At 37.9% G+C, this 27,936-nt stretch overlaps 13 protein-coding genes across 13 annotated transcripts; 5 read left to right on the top strand and 8 right to left on the bottom strand.

The window, feature by feature from the left end:
- Positions 1-179: 179 nt before the first annotated feature.
- BATDEDRAFT_87185 (uncharacterized protein) lies at positions 180-1,841 on the top strand (the record flags this gene model as incomplete). Its single annotated transcript, XM_006677537.1, has 4 exons — positions 180-365; positions 451-1,357; positions 1,426-1,615; positions 1,694-1,841. 4 exons carry the CDS (start codon positions 180-182, stop codon positions 1,839-1,841), a joined length of 1,431 nt encoding a protein of 476 aa, XP_006677600.1.
- Positions 1,842-2,742: 901 nt separating this feature from the next.
- Positions 2,743-3,557, bottom strand: BATDEDRAFT_23219 (uncharacterized protein; the record flags this gene model as incomplete). The annotated part of the gene is made up of 2 exons (XM_006677161.1): positions 2,743-2,995; positions 3,124-3,557. The coding sequence occupies 2 exons, from the start codon at positions 3,555-3,557 to the stop codon at positions 2,743-2,745; spliced, it is 687 nt and encodes a 228-aa protein (XP_006677224.1).
- Positions 3,558-4,769: 1,212 nt separating this feature from the next.
- BATDEDRAFT_87186 (uncharacterized protein) lies at positions 4,770-5,060 on the top strand (the record flags this gene model as incomplete). The annotated part of the gene is made up of 1 exon (XM_006677536.1): positions 4,770-5,060. The coding sequence occupies one exon, from the start codon at positions 4,770-4,772 to the stop codon at positions 5,058-5,060; it is 291 nt and encodes a 96-aa protein (XP_006677599.1).
- Positions 5,061-6,085: 1,025 nt separating this feature from the next.
- On the top strand, positions 6,086-6,376 carry BATDEDRAFT_87187 (uncharacterized protein; the record flags this gene model as incomplete). The annotated part of the gene is made up of 1 exon (XM_006677535.1): positions 6,086-6,376. One exon carries the CDS (start codon positions 6,086-6,088, stop codon positions 6,374-6,376), a length of 291 nt encoding a protein of 96 aa, XP_006677598.1.
- Positions 6,377-8,347: 1,971 nt separating this feature from the next.
- BATDEDRAFT_23218 (uncharacterized protein) lies at positions 8,348-9,030 on the bottom strand (the record flags this gene model as incomplete). Its single annotated transcript, XM_006677160.1, has 2 exons — positions 8,348-8,607; positions 8,889-9,030. The coding sequence occupies 2 exons, from the start codon at positions 9,028-9,030 to the stop codon at positions 8,348-8,350; spliced, it is 402 nt and encodes a 133-aa protein (XP_006677223.1).
- Positions 9,031-9,757: 727 nt separating this feature from the next.
- BATDEDRAFT_23217 (uncharacterized protein) lies at positions 9,758-10,717 on the bottom strand (the record flags this gene model as incomplete). The annotated part of the gene is made up of 2 exons (XM_006677159.1): positions 9,758-10,538; positions 10,653-10,717. The coding sequence occupies 2 exons, from the start codon at positions 10,715-10,717 to the stop codon at positions 9,758-9,760; spliced, it is 846 nt and encodes a 281-aa protein (XP_006677222.1).
- Positions 10,718-12,754: 2,037 nt separating this feature from the next.
- Positions 12,755-13,396, bottom strand: BATDEDRAFT_87204 (uncharacterized protein; the record flags this gene model as incomplete). The annotated part of the gene is made up of 1 exon (XM_006677432.1): positions 12,755-13,396. The coding sequence occupies one exon, from the start codon at positions 13,394-13,396 to the stop codon at positions 12,755-12,757; it is 642 nt and encodes a 213-aa protein (XP_006677495.1).
- A 2,110-nt stretch (positions 13,397-15,506) lies between these two features.
- BATDEDRAFT_10345 (uncharacterized protein) lies at positions 15,507-16,580 on the bottom strand (the record flags this gene model as incomplete). Its single annotated transcript, XM_006677108.1, has 1 exon — positions 15,507-16,580. The coding sequence occupies one exon, from the start codon at positions 16,578-16,580 to the stop codon at positions 15,507-15,509; it is 1,074 nt and encodes a 357-aa protein (XP_006677171.1).
- A 169-nt stretch (positions 16,581-16,749) lies between these two features.
- On the bottom strand, positions 16,750-17,266 carry BATDEDRAFT_31430 (uncharacterized protein; the record flags this gene model as incomplete). Its single annotated transcript, XM_006677317.1, has 1 exon — positions 16,750-17,266. A coding segment is annotated over exon 1 (205 nt), but the record flags the coding sequence as incomplete, so codon positions are not given.
- A 1,433-nt stretch (positions 17,267-18,699) lies between these two features.
- On the top strand, positions 18,700-19,593 carry BATDEDRAFT_23214 (uncharacterized protein; the record flags this gene model as incomplete). Its single annotated transcript, XM_006677158.1, has 1 exon — positions 18,700-19,593. The coding sequence occupies one exon, from the start codon at positions 18,700-18,702 to the stop codon at positions 19,591-19,593; it is 894 nt and encodes a 297-aa protein (XP_006677221.1).
- Positions 19,594-20,419: 826 nt separating this feature from the next.
- On the bottom strand, positions 20,420-22,124 carry BATDEDRAFT_23213 (uncharacterized protein; the record flags this gene model as incomplete). Its single annotated transcript, XM_006677157.1, has 5 exons — positions 20,420-20,567; positions 20,638-20,827; positions 21,136-21,186; positions 21,353-21,806; positions 21,897-22,124. 5 exons carry the CDS (start codon positions 22,122-22,124, stop codon positions 20,420-20,422), a joined length of 1,071 nt encoding a protein of 356 aa, XP_006677220.1.
- A 2,180-nt stretch (positions 22,125-24,304) lies between these two features.
- On the top strand, positions 24,305-25,234 carry BATDEDRAFT_87189 (uncharacterized protein; the record flags this gene model as incomplete). The annotated part of the gene is made up of 1 exon (XM_006677534.1): positions 24,305-25,234. The coding sequence occupies one exon, from the start codon at positions 24,305-24,307 to the stop codon at positions 25,232-25,234; it is 930 nt and encodes a 309-aa protein (XP_006677597.1).
- Positions 25,235-25,337: 103 nt separating this feature from the next.
- Positions 25,338-25,988, bottom strand: BATDEDRAFT_23212 (uncharacterized protein; the record flags this gene model as incomplete). Its single annotated transcript, XM_006677156.1, has 1 exon — positions 25,338-25,988. One exon carries the CDS (start codon positions 25,986-25,988, stop codon positions 25,338-25,340), a length of 651 nt encoding a protein of 216 aa, XP_006677219.1.
- Positions 25,989-27,936: the final 1,948 nt, after the last annotated feature.

Here is a 27,936-nt window from a genome sequence, read left to right as displayed (position 1 = left end):
GTTTTTGTGGTTTTCCACCCTACAGGGCGTTTTTGGGTTTGTCCACTTCACAGGGTGTACTTGTGTTTTTTGTGATCATTCATTTGAAAATTTCTGATTGTCACCCTTGAAACTGCCGTCATTATAAAACGGCAGTCATCTACCAGATTCAATCCATTTTCATCACACTACTCGATACAATGTTGATTACTCTAGAATGCATTCTACTTGCGTTACAAGCGGTTGCTGCAGTTCGACTTGCATTAGAATCACCTTTTGAAATTACCAGTCCATCAAGCAATAGGCTGTCAAAACGATCACCCGTTGAATTGGGTGGTGATATCACAAAATGCTATACAATTAAAGTCAATGTTCATGGAGTTGATGTATGTATCATGTCATGCATTGTAGTTGGATATCAATTTGTACTAGGTCTAATTAATCTCACACTTGTCGTGTTGTTTAAAATAGTTGGATTTGCAAGTCAATTCAGCAATGTCTGATATAGTTGTACCACTTTCTAGTTCAAGCAACGATATAGGCTTGGCTCCAGAAAGTACTCCAAGTGGGCAACCCGTTACTATAAATTACAAAGGCAAAGAGTATAGAGGAATTAGTTCCACAGCCGATGTGACGATTCCGGGTACTAGTATAACTGACATCAATTTACCAGTACTATCAGTTGAAAAACAATCGGCAGATCTAGTTGGTATTAGTCCAAACCTTGATGGAGTATTTGGGTTTGCCTATTCCTCGTTGTCAAAGCATCATCCACCAATCACTGCGATGGATGTTTTGTACAGCAATGGTGTCATTCCCAGTAACGAGATTGGTCTTCAATTATGTCCGTATGATATGACTTCAGATAGCTTCATCAATATAGGAAACACGGACGTAACTGCAAAATGCGGGACAGATGGAAAAAGTATTGCATGGGTAAAATCACCATCAGCCGATTATTTTACTGTCAACATCAAGAGTATACTAGTCAATGGCAAACGAGTGAATCTACCCGAGGAATTCCAAAAAAGGGTGGAACATGGACGTACTTTGTACTCCATTGTGGAAACATGTTTTAGATATATGTATTTCCCTAAAGTAGTCGTGGCAGCATTGGTTGATGCTATTGTTGGTAGTGGTGCAATTACTATCAAAAGGATTAAACTCAAGCGCAAACTCTACCCAGAAGAAATTGATGACGTATTTTGGAAAGACGGTTTAATGGCTGAATCTAGTTTTAGTATCGATTGGGGCAAGCTGCCAACGGTTTCAATTACAATATTTGCTGAAAACCCTGTAACTGTTGAAAATCGAAATTCTGTTGTAGCGATCAAGTTGGGTCCCAAAGACTATATACAGAGATATGATTCTAAAAATTGTAAGTATTTGGCAATTGTATGCAATATGTTGTTTGATTAACCTGACTATATGCATGTTGGACTATAGTTGAATTTGCTGTAAAAGCTGGTTCAAATGACAAAGCAGTTCTTGGTATATCATTTATGACCCGACTTACAATGACATTTGATCGAGCACATAAACGCATTGGGTTTGGTCCTGGATGTGGATGTGAAGTCATGGCCGATGGATATCCTACTATTTCAAACGGTTATCAAATGCTCTGGCCATCATCACAGTAAGTTGTTTGATATTGATGTGTGGATGTGTTGATTGATATATTGATATTGATCATGAATTTGATGAATACTGTTAGATTGCCTGAACAACCAACTACTTCAGGTTCAGATGGCACATTTATTCGCAGAAGAAAACCAATAACTACAACTGATCAAGTAGCTGTACCTGAAAACACTCACCACGCTGTCAAGAGTTACAAACAGACTCTCAATAAACTCGACTGAATACAATTCATTAGTGACAAACTGATACTATACGTATATTTAATGTGGTGTGTTCATGTTTGATTGTGTGATATGTTCAAGCCGTGCATGTATTGGATCAGTCCAGTGTGTATTGTAATTGTTTGGTACACGATGATCACACATACTATTGCATTAGTAATACATGGTATTGATTGAATACACATGATCCAAGTGTATCAATCATGGTATGCATTGTTGGAATCCATCACTGTATATCTGGATGATCATGTCGATACTGGATGCGCGATATCAACAGTTGCAATATGGTATACTGCTGCAAATATCATGATTATCACATTCCATTGGTGTGTGATCATATTGCACCAATCGACCAGTATACGATCATTGAATACATCAACATGTGTATAATGACCATATTGTTGGCATTGTATATTCAACATGTGATACTTGATACACGACACAGTTGACACTGCGACTGATGTGTGTGATCAGTCAGGCTATTGATGCAACCATTTTGACACCACAATCAACAGTCAAACCAGTCAAACCAGTCAAATTGGTCAGATCTGATATCAACACACATGACTATTGTTGATATTGGTATTGCATGTGTCAATACGACATGACAAGCAATATCATATCGACACAATACACACATGTCAAGCAGTATCATATCGACACAATACACACATGCATGTCAGCATCATCAATGTGTACAACTATGCAATATACAATCAACTGTATTGTATTGTATTGGAAATACAAGTGTCAATGTACAATATGATATCATGCCAACCAAGACTGTGTACAATGATCAGATATAATGCATGCAAATCCAATTTTATTGTGAATTAAATCAAAAATACAGTTGTAGAATGATAATTAAATTGGTTGAAACAAGTCCAGATTAGCATTCAAATCAATTGGATGAATCGTCATTTTTGGATCGCTGAAAGAGTGATTTCAATCCATTCATAAACTTGGAAAAACCTTTCCGTTTATTGGAAGGAACTCTTTGTTCAAAGTATCCAGATACAGATCCAGATGGTGTATCCGGTGATGGTTGTGAATCTTGACTTTGCTGATCACTAGGTTTTCTGCGCTGTTGCTGATCACTAGGTTTTCGACCAAGACTCTTGTTGTATTTTAATGATTGTTTTTCAAGGTAGCTTCTAATGAAAGGATTTGAGTTGATATCATAAAGTTTGCGACCAAATAATTTAGGATTCCAAGATTCTCCAAAATGAGATCCACAAGCTCTACATTGATTTGCTCTACTTTAACTGTAAGATAACTATACTTGGACTCGCAGCCTTGAAGACTTTTTTTAAGATTGGCAAGTTTGGATTTTTGGATTTCAAAATCAAGCTTATTCTTCCGAATTTCACCATTATATTCTGGACCGTCACCGCTTGCTTGAGATATATATCCCAAAACTTGAATCTTTTTTTTCAAGCGCTTTACCAGTTTATGTTGATGGTCATATTGAGGTTTTAACGAGCCATATAGTTTTTCTTGTTCATCACGACCATGCTCTAGCTCTATGTACTCCTTGAGCAAATCCTTGATGATGTTTGGAATTGGATCAAGACCACCTAAACCTATACCGTTTGGATTATGAGTTGGCGAGGTGATAGACTCGGTGCTTGTAGTTGCACTGGGATCAACTGGATTGGCAATAGTAACCGAGCAAGCAAGCAGGATTGATGACAATACAGCAACTGCGAGTTTCATTCTACTGGTTTGGTTGAGCAAGTTGTAATGTTATTCAACAAGTCAAGTTTTGGATTGTATTTATGTCGGTTATTGAGTGGATAATATTAAAAGCATGTTTTTGGGTAGCCGTCCTAAGGGTTAGTGTTGTTGTCAGGGTTGAATGTTGATTTGTTGTCAATGCCAAACTTTGAAGAGTCTTCCTTTATATGATATCCGCAACCTTGGTTGAGCCGCTATTCGATCATACATTCGAATATCATGTGGTTGATTATAAAGCTTCACTCTGAAAAGGGTTAGGGTTGAGAAATGAGTATAAATCAAAACTGAAATGAGCTTGACACTCGGCTATTAGTTGGTCATCAATATTGTTGTGATATTCCATGCTTGTTAAAATAGCAAGTGATTGGCATGATTCAACGTACAAGTAGTGTATAGTGAGCATCGGATGATACTGTTTTACTTGAACAAGAGTGCTAAATCCATTGGAATAAATATAATTTAGTCGTCTATTTCTGTACTACATTTTACACCCTCATTGTTACACAACATCAAATGTCTGCAAAGAAAACAGCTGGAAATGGAATGCGTTTGTAGGAATACGAAACACCATACACAAAATGACAGCAGTATTGCATACATACAAATCAAAGTATGCTATCATGATTGTCAACGGATTGATTGAAAACAACTTTATATCCAACTTGCCCATCAGCAACCAACAACTCTGCAAGATCCTTCTTGCCAATATCACAGTATCTGGATGGAAATACGGAACCGATTCAAACTGCTGTCAATCAATACTGTCATTCAACACTGCAAGGCTGACATTGACAAGTTGTTTGTGTGAGGATCACAGCCATGAGGACCTTAGATTAATTACCTTGCGGTTACACAACACCCTAAGGACTGATATTAACCTCCTTATGACCGATCGAATCCCTAAGGACTCATGTTGACCGCCGTAGGGACACGCAACTCCATAAGAACCTGTGTGAACCCTTTACGGCTGTACTCTTGTTGAGGTCTATAAATAGACCATACTTGTCATGTATGTTTACCTCAGTTTTATCAATAAAGTTCCTTGATCCTAGTTAGTAACAAGCACCTGGTTTCCCTTCGCCTTATTTTGCGATTAAGTACTTCCTGACACATTGATAAAACTCATATTTTCCTGAACCACCTGCTTGTTTACTCCTTGTCCCTGTTCCTATCACAACTTCAAACCTCGTCATGAAAAACTCTCCGGAAGCCCGTTCCAATCTAATCGACGGTTCCCCTCACTCACGACATTCCAGTCGCACTCGTCCAACGACATGCAGATTGACGCAGTCGTTCGAGGCCCGTTATCCACTCAAGAAAGGAAGCGCCAACGTCAGCTCGGCTTATGTTTATATTGTGGCCAGCCAGGTCACCGAGCTCATGACTGCCCTAGCAGAAGTCCTAATAGAAGAACGACTCCAGGTTCCAGATCCGTCGTTCGCCAAACCAACACCTTTGCCTCTTGAAAACAGTTATGGGTGAAGCAGTGGATGTAGCCCGTGGTATGCTTGACAAGGATGTTGATGTGGTAGTACCCTCTGGGGAAACAGGCTCTTTTACACAGACGCCCTCCACATCTCCTTTGTACTCGCATCAGCCAGCAAAACCCACACACCATGCTAAGTCTGTTCAATGTAAAACTCCATCCTGTTCATACCCGTTTCCTGTTCTCGTTTCCTAGTTTCCCCAGTTATTCCTTGTTTTCTTGTCAATGATTCACATTTCATTGAACCTCCTAGTTTCCCCAGTTATTCCTTGTTTTCTTGTCAATGATTCACATTTCATTGAACCTCCTAGTTTTCCCAGTTATTCCTTGTTTTCTTGTCAATGATTCACATTTCATTGAACCTCCTAGTTTTCCCAGTTATTCCTTGTTTTCTTGTCAATGATTCACATTTCATTGAACCTCCTAGTTTTCCCAGTTATTCCTTGTTTTCTTGTCAATGATTCACATTTCATTGAACCTCCTAGTTTTCCCAGTTATTCCTTGTTTTCTTGTCAATGATTCCTGTTTTGAGTTGCCAACCTCAGATTTACCTCGTATCCAGGCAACTACCACCGCATCGAAACCCAAGTAACCGTATGACTCCGAGACGTCGTCGTTTGGAGGGGAGATAATGTGAGGATCACAGCCATGAGGACCTTGGATTAATTACCTTGCGGTTACACAACACCCTAAGGACTGATATTAACCTCCTTATGACCGATCGAATCCCTAAGGACTCATGTTGACCGCCGTAGGGACACGCAACTCCCTAAGTAACTGTGTGAACCCTTTACGGCTGTACTCTTGTTGAGGTCTATAAATAGACCATACTTGTCATATATGTTTACCTCAGTTTTATCAATAAAGTTCCTTGATCCTAGTTAGTAACAAGCACCTGGTTTCCCTTCGCCTTATTTTGCGATTAAGTACTTCCTGACACATTGATAAAACTCATATTTTCCTAAACCACCTGCTTGTTTACTCCTTGTCCCTGTTCTTATCCCAACTTCAAAACCTCGTCATGAAAAACTCTCCGGAAGCCCGTTCCAATCTAATCGACGGTTCCCCTCACTCACGACATTCCAGTCGCACTCGTCCAACGACATGCAGATTGACGCAGTCGTTCGAGGCCCGTTATCCACTCAAGAAAGGAAGCGCCAACGTCAGCTCGGCTTATGTTTATATTGTGGCCAGCCAGGTCACCGAGCTCATGACTGCCCTAGCAGAAGTCCTAATAGAAGAACGACTCCAGGTTCCAGATCCGTCGTTCGCCAAACCAACACCTTTGCCTCTTGAAAACAGTTATGGGTGAAGCAGTGGATGTAGCCCGTGGTATGCTTGACAAGGATGTTGATGTGGTAGTACCCTCTGGGGAAACAGGCTCTTTTACACAGACGCCCTCCACATCTCCTTTGTGCTCGCATCAGCCAGCAAAACCCACACACCATGCTAAGTCTGTTCAATGTAAAACTCCATCCTGTTCATACCCGTTTCCTGTTCTCGTTTCCTAGTTTCCCCAGTTATTCCTTGTTTTCTTGTCAATGATTCACATTTCATTGAACCTCCTAGTTTTCCCAGTTATTCCTTGTTTTCTTGTCAATGATTCACATTTCATTGAACCTCCTAGTTTTCCCAGTTATTCCTCGTTTTCTTGTCAATGATTCCTGTTTTGAGTTGCCAACCTCAGATTTACCTCGTATCCAGGCAACTACCACCGCATCGAAACCCAAGTAACCGTATCGACTCCAGAGACGTCGTCGTTTGGAGGGGAGATAATGTGAGGATCACAGCCATGAGGACCTTGGATTAATTACCTTGCGGTTACACAACACCCTAAGGACTGATATTAACCTCCTTATGACCGATCGAATCCCTAAGGACTCATGTTGACCGCCGTAGGGACACGCAACTCCATAAGAACCTGTGTGAACCCTTTACGGCTGTACTCTTGTTGAGGTCTATAAATAGACCATACTTGTCATGTATGTTTACCTCAGTTTTATCAATAAAGTTCCTTGATCCTAGTTAGTAACAAGCACCTGGTTTCCCTTCGCCTTATTTTGCGATTAAGTACTTCCTGACAGTTTGACATCTCATTATCTCCAAAGAAAAACGGAATTCAGACCAGATTCGCTTGGAATGTCAACAACAACTCACTGTTTGTTGCTACATAAAGACTCGTCAGTACAAACCCACACAATACAATGTAAAAAGTATCAGGCAACCAGATACAAATGAACTGTTTGTCTGCAATATGCTGCATCATATTGGAATGGGTCCTGAAACTCGTTTTATCATTGCATCTCACAGCACCAAAACAGTCTACATTGCTATCAAGTATTGCCATGTGGTGCTATTGTCCGAGTTGACAAGGATACAGCAAACAATACCCAACTTTGATTGGATTTGATATTTCGTATCCTGTGTATATGCGATTGTGCTGTCAACTCATCAAACTGCGGTCAAGTCGATGATAAAGCAATGATTGTCAACTTTTGTATCCAAAAACAGTCAAAAGATTACATTAAAACAGACATTATGGACAGATTATACAAAGGAAATGGTAAATTCCATTATTCTGGGTTGATGCAAATCGCAGTCAAAACAACAAACGCTGTAAACATGGATACGATGAACAAGTCGTTGTAGCAATGAAATGCAAGTTGCTGGAGAGTATTGAGCGAGCCGAATCAGAGATTGATGGATTGGTTTAAAATGGGGTAATGGACTGATATTTGAAACGATTTACAACGATATGTCCATGATCTTGAAGCAACAGTTGCAGTTCTAATGGAATATTTTGTTGGTAGCATTCATCTTTAAATGTAGGCATATTGGTATCCAGCAACAATGGAAAATGTGTAATATTACAACTGTAATGTCTGGACAACTGACTGTCTGAATAACATTAACTATTTCCAGTGATGCTGATTTGTAAACACTCGAATTATTCAACAACACTCTATCAATGCATTTGCAAGAGTCATTGGATGTATCTGTTGTTTGAAAGTTGATTCGCATACATTCAGAAGTGGAAGTTATAAAGCTTATTTCCATGCAGACACAATCAATGTATTACTTTTTGTTGGATAGGCTGTATCATTTGTCATCAATTCAGACACACTTGTCAGTCCTGTTCTGTCAGAATATTTGGAGCTTCGTGATTTGTTTAATTGTAATAGTAGATAAAATAAAATAAAACCTGCAACTGTTAGTAGCTATCAGAAGAGAACAAATCACAAAGCTTTGAAAATTCTGACATTTGGCTCTAAATAATTTTTATTTAGATGTCAAGGCTACTTATGCTTGTAGAAATAAACACTTCACTTTCATATTCAGCGCCATCTAGAGTATCATCTTCAAATGAATGAAAGCTCGCTGGAGGTCTGATGAATTCTGGATCATTTTCATTAATTGGAGGCAAAGCTCCTTTCAAGAATGAAGACGACGTATTATTTAAAGTAGGTAATCGTCTGGCTTCATCACTATCCAGCCATTTCTTCCAGCAATTGAATTTATTACAAATAGTCGTCCAAGGTAATCCTGAATAAATAAACACCAGTCAGCTGATAATAGCCAATTTATAAATGGCATATTATAAGCTCTATTTAATTGTTTGAAAAGCTACTTTTACAGTCGAAAAGTCAATGGATTAGTTTATAATTGGTAAATAAATATATCTTTATTTGTAAATAGGAGTTTTGGCTTTAAAATGATTTTCAATTTGGATGTTGCTCAAGTTGTAGGAATAATTTATTCATTCAAAGTCAAGCGACCTATTGAGACTATGCTATCCAATTCAATCATGGGTGATGAACCCATACCATTTTCAGTATCAGTATCTGGCCAATGAATATCTGACACTGTCGATGAGTTTGAGGCAGGGGAAATTTCATGTTCACGATATCTTAAGAGTGCTTCTTTCCAAAACATACAGAATGTCATATTCCGAGGTTCTAGTGCCATCGCATTTGATGAGTGTAGATAATCTGAAATCACACCACATACATTCATTAATCTTATCCAACCCAATCCAGAGTAATAAAATAATGGAAACTCTTTCATAAATCGATCAAATCGTTTGTATAAATTAAAATCCGAGCGATTCAGATTGAAATGTCTCTTAATGTAATCCCAGAATGATTTTTCCGACTGATTATTCAAAACAAAATTGTTCCAAATCCAACCAAATCAATACTCGAATGCGTAGTCTTTCGAATTCGTTTAAATCTCAAAGTTGGACAAAGTATTCACCAATTCCTTTCGAATAACTATTAATTCGACCAAAAAATGAATCATTTTCAACAAGTCGAGGTGCAGGCAAAGGTGAGCCAAGTTCGTTCTTATTGTCAATGGCAATACATCCAATGGAGTTGAGAAGTTGTACAGTAGCATCCAAAGTAAGAAACTGTGCTTCTGGAGGAGTGATAGGAACATACTGTCCTTGTGCTTTTTAATTGCCTTGACAAAGCAATTGATGGAATTGCCGTGAATTCGATATAATTATCTCTCAATGTCCGAGTTTGGTTGTGCAAAATGTCTTATCCATTGAATAAGGAGGTTTCTACTATCCATTCTTTCAAATTATTCTTGTCTATGAATCAATCACGACTCACATTGAGCACTCGATTCGAGTCTCGTTGACCAAAGATTTAATACAATAAACAAAATGTATTCAAGCAGAAACCACATATCAGTCGTCCGAAAGCAAAGCATAAATCTTCCCAGCAATTCTCTTCAATGATTCAACAGTAGGGATTTCATGCTCACGTTGCAGAACATCATTCTTTTCAACTCTATTGTTGTGGTTTTTCAAGAAAATCCATTCAGCGTAATTTCTGACTATCCCATAAACAGTATCCAACCCATTTAAATCAGACGCAACCTCCATTCCAACTAAATCCTGTGCCATTCCCTGCTCCATATCATCCTTCTTTGCTTGGACAATACATATTCTTTTAAGCATGAATTCAAAATGCCCATTAGCTTTGACATTTACACCAGTTAAATCTTCCTCGATGACGATTTCAACCGGATCATTTGGACCAAACAAAAATACAACACAAATCAGAATAGGTGAAATGAAATGGAATCGTTTGGAATCATTTCCTTGAGCAAGTCCACTCAGGCTTTTGTGAGCTTTGGCAAGATAGTTTTGAATGTATTCGATTGTTTCCAAGGGAACTTCTTTCACGGGCTGAGAGTATTCTTCAATATTATAGATAGACGAAATGAGTTTCCAGGTCACAGACGAATAGGCGGCACTTTTCTCGAGTTTCTCATTCTTCGCAGCAGCTTCAATCAACTTTGGGTTTAGTTCTTTCCATCTTTTCTTTCTTTCTTCTGAATGATGTGAGATCTTTATCTTTTTGACAACGGGAAGGAGATTATCAGCGTATGTGATGAGGAGTGGTGTAGAATCGCTGTTTTCATAGCCTGGTTGCTTGAATAGTTTGTTTAATTCGAGTCCCGGTCTGAGTTTTGTGCCAGTGTAGCGATGGAGAGTCAACTTGGCGAGTGAAAAAGTGTCGAGTTGAGATGAGAACTCCTTCTTGGCCTTCTTAATCAAAGCAGCAACTGTTTTTCACCCGATTTGGTCGACTTCAATAGGTTCATCCAAATACCGCACAAATAATGGTTCAGATTCACCCATTTTCAAGATGCTGCGAATGTGATACAAATGAAAATATATAGAAACTGAAAAGCTGAAAATCAGAAAGCTAATCTGTAATCACATGTTTAGAATCAAATAATAACTTGTACAGAATACACAATACATGACCATAAATTACTGGTAAAATGGTAAACGTATGATTTTCTAATTACAAAACCATATTCCTGCTGTTTCAAACTGAAATTACCTACAATCATAGCTGTAAAAACCCAAATTCTGGTTTTACAATATTCTTCACAAGTTTCCACGATATTTACAATGAAAATATCTGAATCTTTCATTCAAGTAAAACGGTATTATCCGGCGCTCTTTATATATTACTGACATTCAACTGGAAGTGACTGATAAGTTCAGTCCAGAGATTTTTGACAAATACTGGCAAGAGATAATGAGTATAACCAATTCAAAAATTTATCGCCATAACCAACAAGACCCAATTGATCAACCTGTTCCAAACACTTTCAAACGAAGTTGAAAACGACCAATTGATAAACACGGCCCAAGAACTTTTGACAAATACTTGAAACCACTATTTGATATAATTAATACAAATATTTCCAGTCAAGACCAACAACAACCAATAAACAAAACTTATTCTTCCAATTCTGGTTTAAATCAAGTAACTGGATTAAACGAAAAACATCAAGGGACCTTTGATTGTCTAAAGCAAAGATTTAAATTGTCTAAAGAAATACAAAAGAAAGAATGGCAAGCCTATCATGACCATGCGGCCCTTAGACTCAAACAACAATCAGAAATGAGCCAAGAGATATTTGAATCAAGGTACAATCCAGAGGTTGAAAAGAAATTGAAACAAGAGTATAGAAAAGCATGCATAAAAGTAGACAAGATCAAAGAAAAGCCAAAAAGATTTATGGCAAAGCATGGTTTGAAATTTGAAGAACCGAATTAGGATTCAGATTGATGATTTGTCAATGATTTTGATTTTGAATAAATTTAAACTTTCTGATATGTTGGTATTTGTCGAGTATTGTGAATGGGTCAACAACCATATCATTGATTGTATACTGCGTTGGATATTACATCAACAGTTACTGGATTGTTGATTGATACATTGACACAAGTTGTCAGGTGAGTTAAATCAACAGAATTGAATAGTAAACTTGATTGATTGTTTTAATGTAATTTCAAAAGTTACATCATAGGTTGTTTATTTAACAAAGGGGAAATGCTTTGGTTATTACAAACGTGTCTGTTTAGAATAACAGTGCCTGATGTGTATATTGCATAATGTTTAGTAATCATATTAACCAATAGAATGTTAGACATTGGTAATGTGTGATCTTTGTAATGGGACTTGGATTATTGAGATGTGCAGCCTGTTGATATGCATTGTGTGGGATTCTATGTTTGGTACACAAGTATAACCACCACTGATAGAAGATCTATAGTGATTAGGAACCCTCAACAATGATGTTTGAGCTATGGACCACATATCTTTCTTGGTATTGTTCCACTACTATCCCACCTCATAAAAGATACGATCTTGGATTAATAAACAACGCAATTCATGCATTAGTTCATTACTTTATTGTCATATTTTACTTACTGTGATATACTTTCGACTATGAACCACACAAATATGTCCACAAGCTACAAGAACCAGCCGAGTCACTTGAATCAAATAGTCCAGTGGTACCAATGAGTTGGTGTCAAATGGAATGGGTTGATTGGTAACCCCAAATGACAATATACACAATCGCATGGATTCAGAAATGACACTGCAATGGTTAATACAATGCATGGTAGTTGATTGGTGCAATATGATCAATTCATTAGTTTAATACACTATGGTTTGACAATACACGATGTTTATTGAATGAATGAAATTGAATGCATGACAAATAACAGGCATCCAAACACACAATACACGCTGCATTACAACATATCCTAGATGGGATTGTGATGGTTCACTCAAATCCAACAATGTGACGAGCCTGGTTGAAGAGTTTGTTGTTGACTACCAGAATCTTAAAAAGTTGCACCATACCCAAATTATGGCTGTGACTGTGACTGTGATAGGTGACTGCGTAAAAACTCGTGGCATCTCCTAAATTCGAGAAATTCATTCGGGTCTGCGATATCGTAAACCTCGGTTTCATCAGATATAAAATTTTGCCTAAAGTACGTTTCAAGTGTTATTAGTAACTTGTCACTTTCCTGAACCCCATTCCAATGTTTTCCTAAAAGTCCCATAGATTCTTTGTGGAGTTTTTCAAGAAGTTCATGCTGGGTTCTGATCGCAGCTTCAAGATCGAGGTTTCCTAGTCCATAGTTTGAAGAGTCGCCCATTACAGTGTCAAATCTTTCCTGCAGCTCGTCCATTATATCCACTTCAGCATAGATTTTGACTCTTCTCTCATCAATTTCGTCTGATAATGCATCGCATCCCAGTCCGATTAGTACAAATTCCTCCAACAGCATTAACATTTCCAGTGAGATTGGATGACAGTGACTCGTATATTCATCATATGGACTAGGATATTTCAAGTAGTCAGGCCCACTAGTTGCAATCGCATTAGGAGAAACTGTGGTGGAAGTAGATTCAACGCTCGTGGTCGCAGTGGAAAGAACTGGGGTAGCTGTAGTAACTGAGCAGACAGCCAGGATCGATGACAAAGCAATTGATAGTTTCATTGTATTGGTTTGATTGAGCAAGTTGTAGATGAATATTATTCAACACGTCGGTTTGGTGTCGTATTTATATTCATTATTGGATGGATGGTATCAAAAGCATGATCCTTGAATGACCGTTTTAGGGATTGGCTTTATTGTCAGGGTTGATGGTGATCTGTCACCAATATCAAACTTTGAAGGGATCTTCCTTTATATAACAACCGCAATATTGATTGGACCACTGCTCGGCTATGCATTTGAACATCGTATGGTTGATTGGTTATGCAGTTTCTCGCTCTTTTAAGCCCTGAAAAGGGTTGGTGAGATACAGCCTGGGAGATCAATGCATGTTCAAATAATATCGCATAGCCTATGTAAGATGGCTTTGGCATTCAGCTGTTACATGGTCATCAGCATATGCTATGATGTTCATGCTTTTCAAAGTAGAAAGTGGTTGGCATTATTCAAACATGTGGTTTGGTGATACTTTACATTCAACTCGACACAATCAATCATCACTACACATTGTCCAGTAATTCAATCAATCAACTGAATCAATACAATGCAGTTCATGTTGCAACCACAATGTCATATTGATGATCAATGACTTGCAACTGTTGTGTTGGCATTGCATGTTGTGTTGCTATATCAATATCGATTGTCACTATATAGTTGTATCAACCACACATCATGATCATATGTCATGGTTGATTCGTATTCTGGATTGATGCACTCATTTCATTCCACTCCATTGTATTCCATTCCATCACTCGAACACAAACATCGTATGACTTGTTGATTGCTAATACCCATATTGATCGAATACACACTACATGACACATGTCAGATTAGCGTATACATTCCACTATATATCACATCATGTTGCTGATACCACGCATTGTGATTCAACAGTCAATCTGTATTCGAGTTCGACTACAATTGTTCGTGTCAATCATAATATACACGACCAATTGTAGTCGAGTTGATCCGACTGAATAGAGTCCGAGTCATCATGTTCATATCAAACCATTGCAAACCATGACAAGTCTATTGCACAGCTCCACTCGTGTTGATTACAACATGCTATTCATAAATGTATCATATTGTCCTGTAATGACTGTACATGATTGTACATGATTGTTTGGAACCAGTAACTCCGTTGATTGATATCCACAATATGATCCAGTAGTCGTCCAGATTGTGTGTTGTATTTGGTGTGTTGGGTGATGATATCAACCTGTAGTCAAGGTTTGACTATCTGAACATGTTGGTGACTTTTTACCAACTGTGTGCAACTCGATGTCCAATATCGAGTCATGTCATTGATCAATTGATTGGTTCAATTCATCAGTGGGTTTGCTGGATCCATGTGGTGTGCAGCACTTTCAAGAATATGTTGAATCTGTTGCAGTATTGTAACTTTGTAAACGGATCAACATACTAACCTGACCATGACTGTGGTGGTTATTGTAGTCGAGTCGTAAAGCTTATTCTGGCAATCATTGATGGTTTGAACAATTATTTGAATAATCGTTTGGATGTCAGGTTATGGTATCCTGATTGACAACTCGACTCGGATACAACTTATTTGGACAATTACTGATCAATGGATTGGTCAATGAATTAACAATCAATCAACACATTGACAGATTTGTCATTCCAAATGGAAACAACGACAATCCAGTTGTAATCCATATTGAGCCTTGAACTCAAACAGTCGTGAATCAAATCATTAATAAACTACAAAAACAGTCCAATATGCCAACTCGCATTTATCCACAACTCGATACGTGAGGTTCAAATGTCTAATATTCAGACTGTGCTGATTGTAATTGTGGTTGTGTGTAAATATCAATCCAATACTCGATTCAATACTTGATTCAACTTGAGCATGTCCAGTTTTGTAGTAATCCATTTGATCACATTGACAGAATCAAGCAATGATCTGATTCAACAACACCGAATGATGCATCCATATCACTTGTATCAATCAATTGTACACAATCAGTCAATATAATCAACAGTCACTGTCATGATTGACATGATTCATTCAATTCATTCGATCCATTTAATTGCATAGATCTGACTGGCATTGCAACTCATTGTTGTAAAATTACAACCTCACAATCAATCACCAATCACTATACGCCTGCTCATATATGTATTCGTTGTATACCGCTGTGATTTGAATTCGGTCACTTGTCAATTCATCTCGATAATGTTTGGCTTCAGTTGGTGATTGAACACCTTGAATATACTGCGTGATATCATTCCACAGTTCAGGCGGTATAGGTGTCTTGTCAAGACTCGATTTGCACCATTGTGGTTGTTGTGAAGCCACATGCGCAGTCGAAACAATCCGACAGGCTGGATTCACTACAAAAAATGTCAGAATCTTGCAGTGTCCTGGTTGAGTTGGATCTGCAAGTTCAAATGATTGTTCTTTGTGTTGATATCGATTGGGATAAACTACACACCGACCATTTGGTAATTCAAGCAATCCTATATACTGATTCTTTGATGATTTTCGCTCAACAATGCCGTACACATCTTTCCAATACATATCAGATGCTCCTTGATCATCAAAACAATAAACAGCCTCGCGGAAATCGAGTTTGGGTGTGGTGATATTTTCCACGTCGTAGTAATACAGTCCAGTTGCAACAATCGATTCGTTAATTGGACCTTCATTGTGCCAGTTTCCCTCGTCGTATTTAGGTTTGGATGGTGTCAATTGAATGTTGGTGAGTTTGACAATGACTTGCAGATTACGACCACGCAGTGATACTGGCTTTGCTGATTCATATTTGGATTCAAAATGTTTCGGAAGTATTGGTACATATACGGGACGAATGACTCGAGTGTCTGGTTCCATACCACCATAGTCTGACTGGCTTGGTGGTTCATATCCCTTTGTGCCATTGCAAATATCAATATACTTGAACATTGGATCCATCGTTCTGAACAGACTTTCAAACATTGGGACAAAACATTTGAATATTTTGGCAATGCATTTGTACATGTCTCGATGCCATATCGGATTCAGATTGTTGATGTATGAGTTGATGGTCACACTGCCATCCTGTTCGACACGGAATTCACTCGGAAGACATTGGAACTTGCGTGATATAAACTTGGGATTGCCTCGAATGATGGGCGTATCTGAAACAAGTCGAGTCGATAACAATATATCGCATGGTACCATTTTGGTGTATTTGAGTCGTATATCCAGTGGTGCAATCATCGTTTGTCCATATACAACACTGTACATTGATGCATCAATCAGATTGTGCACCATTTGACCAGTGTTGTGATTTGATCCATGTTCAATATCCGATACATTTGTCATCAATCGCGTGTATACATTATCAGGTATGCCATTGTCCAGTATATACGTCAGTTCAACAGGTCCTGGGACAATTGTGCCAAATCCATCACTGCCACTACAAACAAGCTGTTTGACAAAAACCCCGAGTTGTTCCAATGCAAGATTAAATGTTGATGGTGATATATTCCGATCGAGTGAGTCAGCCCTCCATTGCTCCACAATATGCTGGTTTGTGATATCGATCCACCACATGGGTTTGCAAAGTATACATTGCAGATACTGGATATACTGCATCTCGACAAGTGTGCGTGCCTGTCCATGTTTATATCCGGCCATTTCAGATTTCATATCAATTTCGGCATTGTCGTTGTATGACTGAATGTCCGAATTAGCAGTCTGAACCCGATGCTGGAAACACGTTTTAATGATCTGACCAGCAGCCCTCTTGTTTATGTAGTTAGCAGTATCCGATTTTACAATAGCCGTTAGATTTTCAAATATCATGCCTTGATCCAACTCGGTACGTATTGAACTGTCGGGGTGATTGTCGGCAAAATCAACAAGTTTTGACTAGTTTTACAATACCATTATAACCATACAGATTTATATTTCTACGTGAATAAATAGTGTTGAGTTGCTTTACAATTCCATATTCTCGAAACACCTTGATCATCTCGTCCTTGTTTGTAGATTTCTGAATCATGTCGTTGACATAATCAAACAGGTACAAAGAGTCACACATATGAAGATTGCACATCGATATCGTCAATTGCTCAAAAACCAACGATCGTACAAGCGATACAGGAAAGTCGCGCATTTGGGATGCAACTGATCCCGCTATCTTGATCATGCGTGGTTTTAGTTCAAAGTTGTCGCTGTATTTGGTACACAAGTCGTTCAGTGTTTGAATCAAATCCAGCCTCATCAACTCGGCTGAAACTATTTCACAATCTTTATAGTTGCATAAACTATGAATAGTATCAATGCTTTCATAAATCACTTCTTGATCGACACTCCTGTATTCATGTCATATCAATCCAACCATGTCAAATTTACCAATTGTGATGACTGGACACACATTCATGCATAACACCACATACCTGAGCGTATTGACCAGTGCTGGAATGATGCCACATTTCACTGCTTTTACTGGGTCATGACGATAAATATTACAAAATATGGTTTTAAGATTTTCGATAAAACCAACAGCAACTGAACCACTGGATGATTCCAGTCGTGAGACAAGTCTTGATACCACGATGCCAAACTAATGATATTGTTCAATGTCAAGTATACAATCAGATCAACATGACATGACACTGTCCAAACTGATCCAATATTGTATCACTGTAAACATACATTTTCATCGTCAATATCATGGCAAACGGTCGAGAACAGGTCAATCGCCAATGTGAGCACTTGTTGATCAGAATCGTGAACAATAATCTCAACCATAGGCTTGATGTCAAATTTACACTCCTCACTCCAGCGTCTATATTTGTACAACTCTGTACATGTTTTTATCGCCTATATGCATATTGACACTAGATGAGTTGGATTTCAATCATTTGATCAATATCAATCATGACTTGCCGCTATTTTGACTCGACGGCTTGGTGATTGCATGAGTTGTGAAAGTTGGTTGCTTAGTCGATGTGATGGTTTGGTCATCCAATACCTGAATGATCAACATTATATCGTCATATTTGGCCTGTACTTGACAACCTGATTTGTCAATTGTTTGTACAACATTACACAATCAATCATATTTGAATGCATAGCCAAGCGGCGGTTCGATTAAAACTGGGCTGTTATATAAAGGGTCATCTTTTCAAAATTCGACATTGATAACAAATCGCTACTAACCCTTGACAACACCAATCCCTTAGAACGGTCATTCAAGGAACGTGCTTTTAATCTGATCCGTTCAATGAGATATAAATACAGTCCAAAACCGACTCATCAAACAACCATTACAACTTGGCAAACCAGTATAATGAAACTTGCAGTCACAGTATTGACATCAATTCTGTTTACTTGCTCTTTTACTACAGCCAATCCAGTCAATCCCAGTGCAACTACAACTACAAGTGCTGGAACTAGCACTTCAACCGTCATTCCCACTGCAACTGCAAGTACTGAATCTGGGCTTTGGGCAGCTTCTAATGAAGAAACTACAAATTTAGTTGATATGAGCCAACTTTCAGAAAGTGATTTAAGCTTAATCGAAGATTGCCTACAAATGGAGCAAGAATATGAAGATATGAAAAAAGCGTATGACTTGGCCAAATCTGAAGAGCTTGATCAAAGAATATTAGTAGAACGGCTGAATAAGAAACATGCGAAGCTGTTACGTAAACCTCGGAAAAACAAGAATAATCCAGTATATAAAAAAGAGCTTAAAAATTCTAGACTGAAGCTTCAACAAGAGAGAAAAAAACTCAAAGAGCTTGAAAAAAAGTGTCAAAAACTCTATCACGATTTTTTCACCTTTGGTTTGAAATTGTATTCCAACAAAGAAAATCTTGCAGAGCGTTTGTTTGAAGATCTGGATTTAGAACTAATCCTTTCTCACATGCAATTTCTGGAATTAAATCGTGATTTTGTTCAAGGCATATACGAATCTCTTAATCTCATAATGAACCAACAGTCAGGATCTGAGCAAACCTCCACTAGTGGGAGCCAGAGTTCATCACAATATCATGAAAGTCCATCATCTGAGCCGCTAACTGAGGAACCGTTATTCGAGGAACCGTCATCCGAGGAAACAGATATACCTATAGCCCAGCCCGTTCAAGTAACTTCCAGTTTAGGGTGGTTATTCCAATATGTGGAAAACCTTTTAAATTTAGAAGTAGGGCAGCCCAGACGTGACGATCCATCCAATTGACTTGAATGTTAATCTGGACTTGTTTCAGCCGATTCAATTGTCATTTTATTTAATTTACAATAAAATTGTATGTGCATGCATTATATTTGATTATTACACAGTCTTGGTTGACATGATATCATATTGTACACATTGATGATGCTGACATGCATGTGTGTATTGTGTCGATATGATACTGCTTGACATGTGTGTATTGTGTCAATATGATATTGCTTGTCATGTCGTATTGACACATGCAATACCAATATCAACAATAGTCATGTGTGTTGATATCAGATCTGACCAATTTGACTGGTTTGACTGGTTTGACTGTTGATTGTGGTGTCAAAATGGTTGCATCAATAGCCTGACTGATCACACACATCAGTCGCAGTGTCAACTGTGTCGTGTATCAAGTATCACATGTTGAATATACAATGCCAACAATATGGTCATTATGCACATGTTGATGTATCCAATGATCGTATACTGGTCGATTGGTGCAATATGATCACACACCAATGGAATGTGATAATCATGGTATTTGCAGCAGTATACTATATTTCAACTGTTGATATCGCACATCCAGTATCGACATGATCATCCAGATATACAGTGATGGATTCCAACAATGCATACCATGATTGAGCTATGCGATCATGATGTGTATTCAATCCATGCCATGTATTACTAATGCAATAGTATGTGTGATCATCGTGTACCAAACAATTACAATACACACTGGACTGATCCAATACATGCACGGCTTGAACATATCACACAATCAAACATGAACACACCACATTAAATATACGTATAGTATCAGTTTGTCACTAATGAATTGTATTCAGTCGAGTTTATTGAGAGTCTGTTTGTAACTCTTGACAGTGTGGTGAGTGTTTTCAGGTACAGCTACTTGATCAGTTGTAGTTATTGGTTTTCTTCTGCGAATAAATGTGCCATCTGAACCTGAAGTAGTTGGTTGTTCAGGCAATCTAACAGTATGCATCAAATTCATGATCAGTATCAATATACACACCCACACACCAATATCAAACAACTTACCGCGGTAATGGCCAGAGCATTTGATAACCGTTTGAAATAGTAGGATATCCATCGGCCATGACTTCACATCCACATCCAGGACCAAACCCAATGCGTTTATGTCTTCGATCAAATGTCATTGTAAGTCGGGTCATAAATGATATACCAAGAACTGCTTTGTCATTTGAACCAGTTGTTACAATAAACACAACTATAATCCAACATTATATTAGTCAGGTTAATCAAACAACACATTGCATACAATTGTCAAATATTTACAATTTTTAGAATCAGCTCTCTGTATATAGTCTTTGGGACCCAACTTGATTGTTACAACGGAATTGCAATTGGCATCAGTTACGGGGGTTTGAGCAAACATGACAATTGAAACCGTTGGCAGCTTGTCCCAATCGATTTTAAAACCGAATTTGGATATTAAATAGTTTCCCTGTAATCTGTTTTTAACCGCTATTTTGCCGAGTTTGTTTCTAAATAATATACTTTTAACCCTGATCGCACCACTATCAAGAATAGCATTGATAAACGTAGCTACGACTGTTTCAGGCAAAACTATGCATAAAAAGCATGTTTGTAGATATGAATACAAAGTACGTCCATTCTTTCCTTGTTTTTTTTTGGAATTCAGCAGGCAGATTCGCTTGTTCGTCATCGATTAGTATATTCTTGATGTTGACAGTATGGCGATCGGTTGTTGGTGACTCTACCCATGCAACACTTTTTCCATCCGTTCCGCATTTTGGAGTTATGTCCGTGTTTCCTATATTGATGAAGCTATCTGAAGTCATATCATACGGACATAATTGAAGACCAATCTCGTTACTGGGAATGACACCATTGCTGTACAAAACATCCATCGCAGTGATTGGTGGATGATGCTTTGACAACGAGGAATAGGCAAACCCAAATACTCCATCAAGGTTTGGACTAATACCAACTAGATCTGCCGATTGTTTTTCAACTGATAGTACTGGTAAATTGATGTCAGTTATACTAGTACCCGGAATCGTCACATCGGCTGTGGAACTAAACCCATTATACTCATCGCCTTTGTAATTTATAGTAACGGGTTTCCCACTTGGAGTGTGTTGCGGAGTCAAACCTATATCGTTGCTTGAACTAGAAAGTGGTACAACTATATCAGACATTGCTGAATCGACTTGCAAATCCAACTATTTTAAACAACACGACAAGTGTGAGATTAATTAAACGTGGTGTAAATTGATATCAAACTACAATGCATGGCATGACATGATACATACATTGACTCCATCAACATTGACTTTAATTGTGTAGCATTTGTTAATATCACCACCCAATTCAACAGGTGATCGTTTTGATAGCCTATTGCTTGATTGACTGTCAATTCCAGAAGGTGATTCTAATGCAAGTCGAACTGCAGCAACCGCTTGTAACGCAAGTAGAATGCATTCTAGAGTAATCAGCATTGTATCGAGTAGTGTGATAAAAATGGGTTGAATCTGGTACATGACTGCTGTTTTATAACAACGGCAGTTTCAAGGGTGACAATCGACACTTTCCAAATGGGTATTTAGAAAACGCCAAATACACCATGTAGGGTGAGCAAAGCCGAAAACACACCGTAGGGTGGATCAATATACAGACATTTCTGTTAGTGTATGATCAACCTCAGTAGTATGCTGTGTTGATATTCCCAATTGCGGTCATGTATCCAGTGATCAGGTAGTGTCAGATTGTCCCCCTGATTATGGATAGTTGTCATCACATATACAATTCATTACTACAGCATATACTGTCATTGTATACCAAATATTTGACTGATTGTTCAATTGGTCATGTATTTGAAATACTCGGACACAACAGCATCCAACAGCCTGTTGCTGCAGTATTTCAAAACCATGACTTTTCCATTGGTATGACTGCATGGTCATTTTAGGTCAATGTAGACTGTATACGTCAAACACTGCTGATTGTGTCACAACATGATCAACATCAGATTTGGCAATCTGTCACCGATACATCGAATGAGTGACGTTGTACTATAATTGAATTGGAGATTGGCAGGTCGTTCAACAAACTGGCCGTGTCAACAGGCCAGATTTTCATCGTGTACATGAACCACAATGGATGATCATGTCATTCAAATCAGCACACAATCTACTGATATATGCAATACAACACCACCAATACAAATCAAATCAACCCCAATCACAAACGTGGTGTTGAATCCAATGCATGCGAGTACTTTTTAAACACATGATACACACTGATGGTGATGGTTGCTGACAGTCACATTGCAGTGTACATGTCCACTAGTGTCCACTGTCATGTCGATTGTTGCTATCCGTGACATCCAACTGTACTTGTATTCACCAAATGTGCACAACATCTAGGGCTGACTGCTTTATGCTCTCATGTTTGGCATACAACTAGTCACCATCAGACCAAGCGTATACGCTAGTACAGCGCCATGAATCTATTGGCAAGTGGTTTCAATTTATTCTGGCACGTTGAGGGTTGGATGTGTACTAGACACAATGTTGCGGATATAACTGAGCCACAACAGGGTGATATCATGCATAATGGTACGGTCTGAATCTGTTTGGTAGATATGCAACTATATATATGACAGCCCAACTCGTCCTTTATCACGGGTTGGTTTTAGAAATGTCTGTTATTTTGGTTGATACATGTTTCTTGCATAGATTTACAGTATTGTGTGTATTTAGTCTGATTGCATTGTAAACAGTTTGGTTGATTACTCATTCACTGCTAATAACCCGTTTGTACAACATAATCGATCATTTGCTCAGTATCGAGTATTTCCAAATACAAATTTGAATGAAAAGTCTTGCCACAATACTGATCAACTGTATTACTGTTTACACTGTGGTATTATTGATGTATTGGAATACTTGGTGATCAGATACACAATGATAATGGTAGTACAAATCATGGCAGTTGTATAAACCAAACGTGATTAAAGCCAATAATAATGTCAGACAAGATTGAATAATGAATTAGCGTGTAAATCATCAACATTGACCAAGATTGATTGAAATGGTGAGATTGAGTTGGATGGTGATGAACACAACAAATGAGTGTATAGAGTTGTATTGACAGCATCGACAGTCAAACACAATACATGAATGTGGGTTCAAACTTGGTGATCGTACAATGTATGATTACTAAGAGTGCAAAGTGTAGATTCAGCATTATAGTCTGATTGTGTGTCATATGGTGGCTGTTGTATATCGAACACACAATGCAGTCAATGTGTAGTAACCATTGTATGTTGCAATGCAGAACACAATCACTGCATGATGAATACTAAAGTGATCCATTATACATGAATACGGTTGTAAAACAAAGCGTTTGTGGCCATACAACACTCTTGAAGGGTGCTTTTCAATACACCTGATCAAAGGGTCGTAAAAGCATAATTCAATCAACACGATCATCAAATTGATCAATATGATATTGTGGATAGGGAGTAACATGCTGTCTAATTTGATGATTGCTCACTACAAGCAATCAAGTAGCCCTATATAATTGGTTAACCTAAAAGGGTCAGGGTTGGTTTGCTATACAAAACATACAAATACAATCGAGTGTTCCAGTTTTATAATCGACACCAATCTCAACACTCTACTTTTGTATTAATCGTTTAAACCCATTGACCAGTCTGATGAAATTGGTTGATATTTTACTCTTACTGACTGCGGCAGCAACCGCTAATGCAATACTAATCCCGACTGATAACAATGGTTCACTCCAAGCATCAGTCACTTCCAGTCAAGTGTCCGTTTCAACCAATGAGCCCAGTCCAGGCACTTCCAATGAATACCAGGAAGAACCAGTGGATTTAAGTCTTCCCGGCCGAATCCGGCAAGGGATAATGGATCAACTCGGTCTAAACACTCCCACTCAAGGTCAACAACCGACTGCAACTGTAACTGGTCCAAGTACTTTCAAACAAGGCCGAAAACGCATAATGGATGTGATTGATTTACTGATTTCCAGACAAAACCAGCAACGACCAATTGATGAAGTTGATCCAAACGCTTCCAAACAAAGTCAGCAACAGCCAATGGATCAACCCAATCCAAGTACTTCCAAACGAAGTCGGAAACGGCCAATCAATGAAATCAGTCCAAGCATTTTTAGCCAAGCGTCTGGTTCAACTAATGAACCCAGTCCAAGTGCTCCAAAACGAGATCGAAAACAACCAATTGATCAACCCATTCCAAGCACTTCCAGTCAAGACCAACAACAACCAATAAACGAAGGCGAGTCTGCTAATACTAGTTCAAATCAAGTGACTGAATTAAGCCCAAGATACCAGAGAACCTTTGATGGTATAAAGCAAAGGCTTGTAGAGTCTAAAATAGTACAAAAGAAAAAACACAAAAAATATTGGGATTATGAAGCCATTGGATTGGAACACCAGCTAGCGCTAGAAAGGGGAGAAGATATATCAGGGTCAACGTACGATCCAGACACTGAAAAGAAATTGAAACAAGAGTATAGAGATGCAGGAGCAAGAGTGTGGGAGTTAAGGCATCAGCTGAAAAAGTTTATGAAAAGGCGTGGTTTGAAATTTGAAGAACCGAATTAGGATTCAGATTGATGATTTGTCAATGATTTTGATTTTGAATAAATTTAAACTTTTTGATATGTGTTGATATTTGTCGAGTATTGTGAATGGGTCAACAACCATATTATTGATTGAATACTGTGTTGGGTATTACATCAACAGTTATTGGATTGTTGATTGATACATTGACACGGTTTGTTCCATATACATCAATGACCTGATAACAAACAGTGTTACTTGCAAGAATAGCATACTCATAGATACTTTCAACAATATACTTTGAATTATGACGTTTCATGCATTCAATAATATCATTCTCGTCAATCAGATCCAAAACAATGTCAATATCCGTATTAATCATGGATTGATTGTTACCATTAAACAATAATGTATTATCTGAAATATTAAATTGAATTGTTTTTTCAGTATCTACATTTTGCAGCATATACCCAAATTGAATATCAAGCCAATATCCAATGTTTTGGTTGGTGATTTCTTCGGTATATTTTGCATCAACTCCTCCACATTGGTGAACATGTGTCTTGCACTGTATTGTATTGTATTTTGGGTGGAAAGGATGTTTGTTGATATGTCTATTAAACTGTCGCTTTAACTTGCTTGTTTGGTTCCAATGCTCTATTTGTAGTTGAATCAGTTGCTTGTACGCCTTTGTTGCTTCAACTCGACTCCTGAATCCTTGGATACGTTTTGTAAACCGCAACTTGACTTTGACGAGTTTAACATCAATGTTCACCGTTGATCCAACCATTTCCATGATATTGTTATTGGGGTTTTCCTAATGGCAACAATAAATCAACGACAAAACTCAATCCGAGCATCTCGTAATGGACTCTGTATGAGCCAATTGAACCACTATTTTTGTCCAAATCAGAATTACTTTGTAACAGGTTTCCAACAGGCTTCCAACATTTTCAACGAGTTTAAATAATAATAGAAAATAAATCCAATCCAATTGTTTGTTGATACCATTCCAAAATGTATTTTCTTGGGTTTATTCAAAACCACCACAATGACATTACACATCACAACCACATCCTTAAAATCCAAGTATCTACAAACTTTGGTCGTGAACTCGGTCTTGATCAAACCTAAAAACGGTCAAAAGTATCATGTTGTTGAACGAAATCTAACCAACCATCTTGTAAAAGCAGCAACCCACTATTTGTGCAATGATATTGAACCTATTACTCATGAAATCATACCTCGATATATGCTCAAGTTGGACAACCCAATCAAAGTAGATCCCAACAAACTCTTGAAATCAAACATTCAATTCGTTGATGAAAAGTATCATTCAAAATCAATACAAGCCACTTTATCATTGAATCAATGAGTTGCTGAACAAGAGTTACTACGAGACATTGTATTGTATGTATATTTTACATTCTGGCTTAGTACTTTGATCAAAAGTCATCATCACACTGTAACGGACGCTCAGATCAATGTAGACCGAATGACTCATCATGTATTTAGCGATTCAGATGTTCTTGGTAAAGTGATGGAAAAACAGCACACATTACAGCATAAATTGTATCAAATGGTAATGAGTGCCGATGTAGACGCCAAATATGTTAAATATATCATACTATGAATCCGTAATCTTGATGGAACCCAGCACCATTTCTTGAGTCAAGCAAATGCTGGAAAAACACATCCAGTTCATCGTTTTCCATGTCGACACTTGACTTGTTGTATCTGATATTCCAAATCTACCGCATCCAGTGGTATTGTTGGTGAATCATCAATTACATTCAAAGTATGTTTGATAGTTATTGTGGTATTATTTTCAAACGATTTGCTGATTTGAGGTAGCCAGTAAGTTATCATGATTGTATTGCTGGGATTTTGGCAAATATTGATTATTTTCAATAACCACCGACTATTTACTATTTTGAATACTGGTGTCTGGACATGGGATATGATGACAAATGACTTTAATGTGTCCAATTTCAATTCTGATTGGGATTGTGATTCCTGTTTTCATGCAATTGGTCAACGATTTTGAATATTCATTTCCGTCAACCCAAAATACATTACATCCAGTTTTGAAACAAGTCCTCAAACAAGGTTTTGATGCAAGTTCTGTACAATAGTCACATCCTGTTGTTCTGGATTTGCAATTCTTGTCATGATTGTGTTTTGTCTACAGAAATACTGATGTTTAGCATTAGTTCTGTTCCAGATTCAACGTATTTTGTTTCTGCATCAGATTCTCTGTATTTTCATGGTTCACTCTATGATCATCCAAGGTGTTCTATGGCCATTGATGTCAATTCTGCATTGAAAACATCGATTAAACAGATATTCTGCGGTACCAATCATGATCAAACGGATTTGGCAAGCAAGGTCATTGGACAGCGCTACAACAAACGCATTGCAAACTATGATGAACTTGAATCATTGTGTCAGAATGGGGTGGAAAGTTGGACGAGTCGGCTCGTGCAAGAATCAAGTTTTAAAAACCTGGCTAGTATTTACATTTTACTATTTATCAGTCATAAATGTAGGTGTAAAACATGAGTTCAAGTATTGATTTTATCGAATTCAGCAAGTTATTGATTGCAATAAATGAACGCTGACTAGATGTTGGCATGTACTACACAAAATTCAACCAAATCATTGCAACTTTCAAGTACTATTTATTCAGTTTCAGTTTTAATGACATTGATTCATTTTTACAATCTTGGACAAAATATAGCAGT

Source organism: Batrachochytrium dendrobatidis (genome assembly GCF_000203795.2).
Source record: "Batrachochytrium dendrobatidis JAM81 unplaced genomic scaffold BATDEscaffold_3, whole genome shotgun sequence".
Classification (NCBI taxonomy): domain Eukaryota; kingdom Fungi; phylum Chytridiomycota; class Chytridiomycetes; order Rhizophydiales; genus Batrachochytrium; species Batrachochytrium dendrobatidis.
This window is presented reverse-complemented; position numbering and strand designations above follow the sequence as displayed.